This window comes from Austrofundulus limnaeus, unplaced genomic scaffold (assembly GCF_001266775.1).
Source record: "Austrofundulus limnaeus strain Quisiro unplaced genomic scaffold, Austrofundulus_limnaeus-1.0 Scaffold260, whole genome shotgun sequence".
NCBI classification, from domain to species: Eukaryota; Metazoa; Chordata; class Actinopteri; order Cyprinodontiformes; family Rivulidae; genus Austrofundulus; species Austrofundulus limnaeus.
The window spans coordinates 660,997-662,814 of record NW_013952662.1 but is presented as its reverse complement, the minus strand read 5'-3'; the positions used below and the strand labels follow the sequence as shown (position 1 = coordinate 662,814).

Below are 1,818 nucleotides of genomic sequence, written 5' to 3'. Positions count from 1 at the left end.
GTGTGTGTGTGTGTGTGTGTGTGTGTGTGTGTGTGTGTGTGTGTGTGTGTGTGTGTGTGTGTGTGTTTGTTTATACTGTAAAATAAAAGTGGTTTTAACTTTGCCAATTTTACAGATATTGAGCTAAATCTTGTGGTTGTAGCTGATAACCATGCATTTGTTCCAGGAATGCTATGTCTTTATTTTAAGTCCAGTTCTACACTTTCTTTATATTACGGTTGTCTTCTAAATATACCACTTATCTGTACTACAATCCTTTAACTTGAAATGTCTTATTTTAGTACATATGATATGACAGAAGCATCCAGTTGTCTAACAAATAAAACTAAAAGAGCTTCATTAACAGAAGAGGTGATGAATATTCGACTGAACGTTCTGACCTGATGTGAACCTCCTGAGCAGGCAGCAGGCCGTTTCATGCAGCTCCTCCACCTCAGGGAAGGCATCCATGGCAGCAAGGACCGCTCTGTAACACCGAGTGCTTCCTGACATCAACACCTCCACGTTACTGGCTGGAAGATGAAAAGCATGTCCCGCTTTACTGAAATGTTTCGACAAGAAATGCGCACGCTCTTTTTATGGCGCGATCCACAAATAGTGTACACATTTGTACACATTTCAAACTGCACGAGTAGAAATATGCATACAAATTGTCAAATGTGCGTGCAGAAGTTGCCTGCTGCAGACAAATTAGTCAACATGAATCAGATTGCTCCAGATTTACAAATATACGCTGCATTCAAAGCTGGTGAAAAGCTGGGACATCTGCCTAGCCACACGGGTTACTGGAAATGGCATACAATTTCTGACTTGGCACAGTTGCTCCTAAACCCTATAATAAAACATATAAGCTTTGTCATTATTGGATTCCTAAAATGTAACCTTTGTGGATGGAAATAACCAGAACCCAATTTGGGTTGGTTCTTTTTTTTTTTTTTTTTTTTTTTGAGACTGATGCTAAAAAAATGCATGAGTGAAGATTAGGGATGAAAGTGAAACAAATGTTTAGGACTGAAACCACGTCATGTCTTTGTTGTTTGTGCCCAGTTCCACATCTGGTGCAGAAGTAAGATAGCTAAAAAAAAAAAAAAAAAAGCTTCGGCGAAAGTGAAATTTTCTCTTGGAAAATCTTTCTGCTTTCGTAACAAGAAAACCTGAATGTCATCTGAAGTATTTGAGCCACACAATTTAAAGCAAACTCTGTAAAGCCTGAAAACTTCTTGAATAAGGTGAAGCCAAGGTTGTAGAGTCAGCTCAGAAAGAAAAGTTCCACATTTGATTTATTGTGTTGAAGTTTGGGGTAAGGCATGTAAAACATTTACAAATTCTATTTTTATTTTGCAAAAAAGATCTATAAGAATTATTAACAGAAAACATTATAGTCACCCATCAAATATATTGTTTCATCAATTGAAATAATTAAAATTGTATGAGTTGGTTGATTATAAGATTCTATTGACTATGAATAGGGCTCATAAAAATATAATGCCTCTGAATATTCAATCTAATTTTGTTAAGAGGGAAAGTTGTTATAATTTAAAAGGATTTGAATGTTTGTAAAACCCAAAATTCAAATAAACTTGAAGGACAGATGTACCTCAGTTCACGAAATAAGATTGTGGAATAACTTGGCCAGCGATTATAAAAATGCTGACTCGGTTAATTTATTTGCTGGAATGATAAAAGTTACTTTGCAGAAAAGGTATGAAACTACATAATATATATTTATACAAGATGATGTTTGAGTGGGTAAAGTTTTTTGTTATGCTGATGAGGGTGTGAAATTATTATATATGTACGTGTGTGTGTGTGTGTGTG

At 35.5% G+C, this 1,818-nt stretch overlaps 1 protein-coding gene across 1 annotated transcript in view; it reads right to left on the bottom strand.

Annotated features, from left to right (window-relative positions):
- The window catches only part of lrrk2 (leucine-rich repeat kinase 2), a gene marked incomplete in the record, with an annotated part of 74,959 nt that overhangs the window by 52,756 nt on the left and 20,385 nt on the right, over nucleotides 1-1,818 (bottom strand). Inside the window, 1 exon segment of the mRNA XM_014020606.1 lies at nucleotides 381-512. Coding sequence (XP_013876060.1) covers nucleotides 381-512 — 132 coding nt within the window.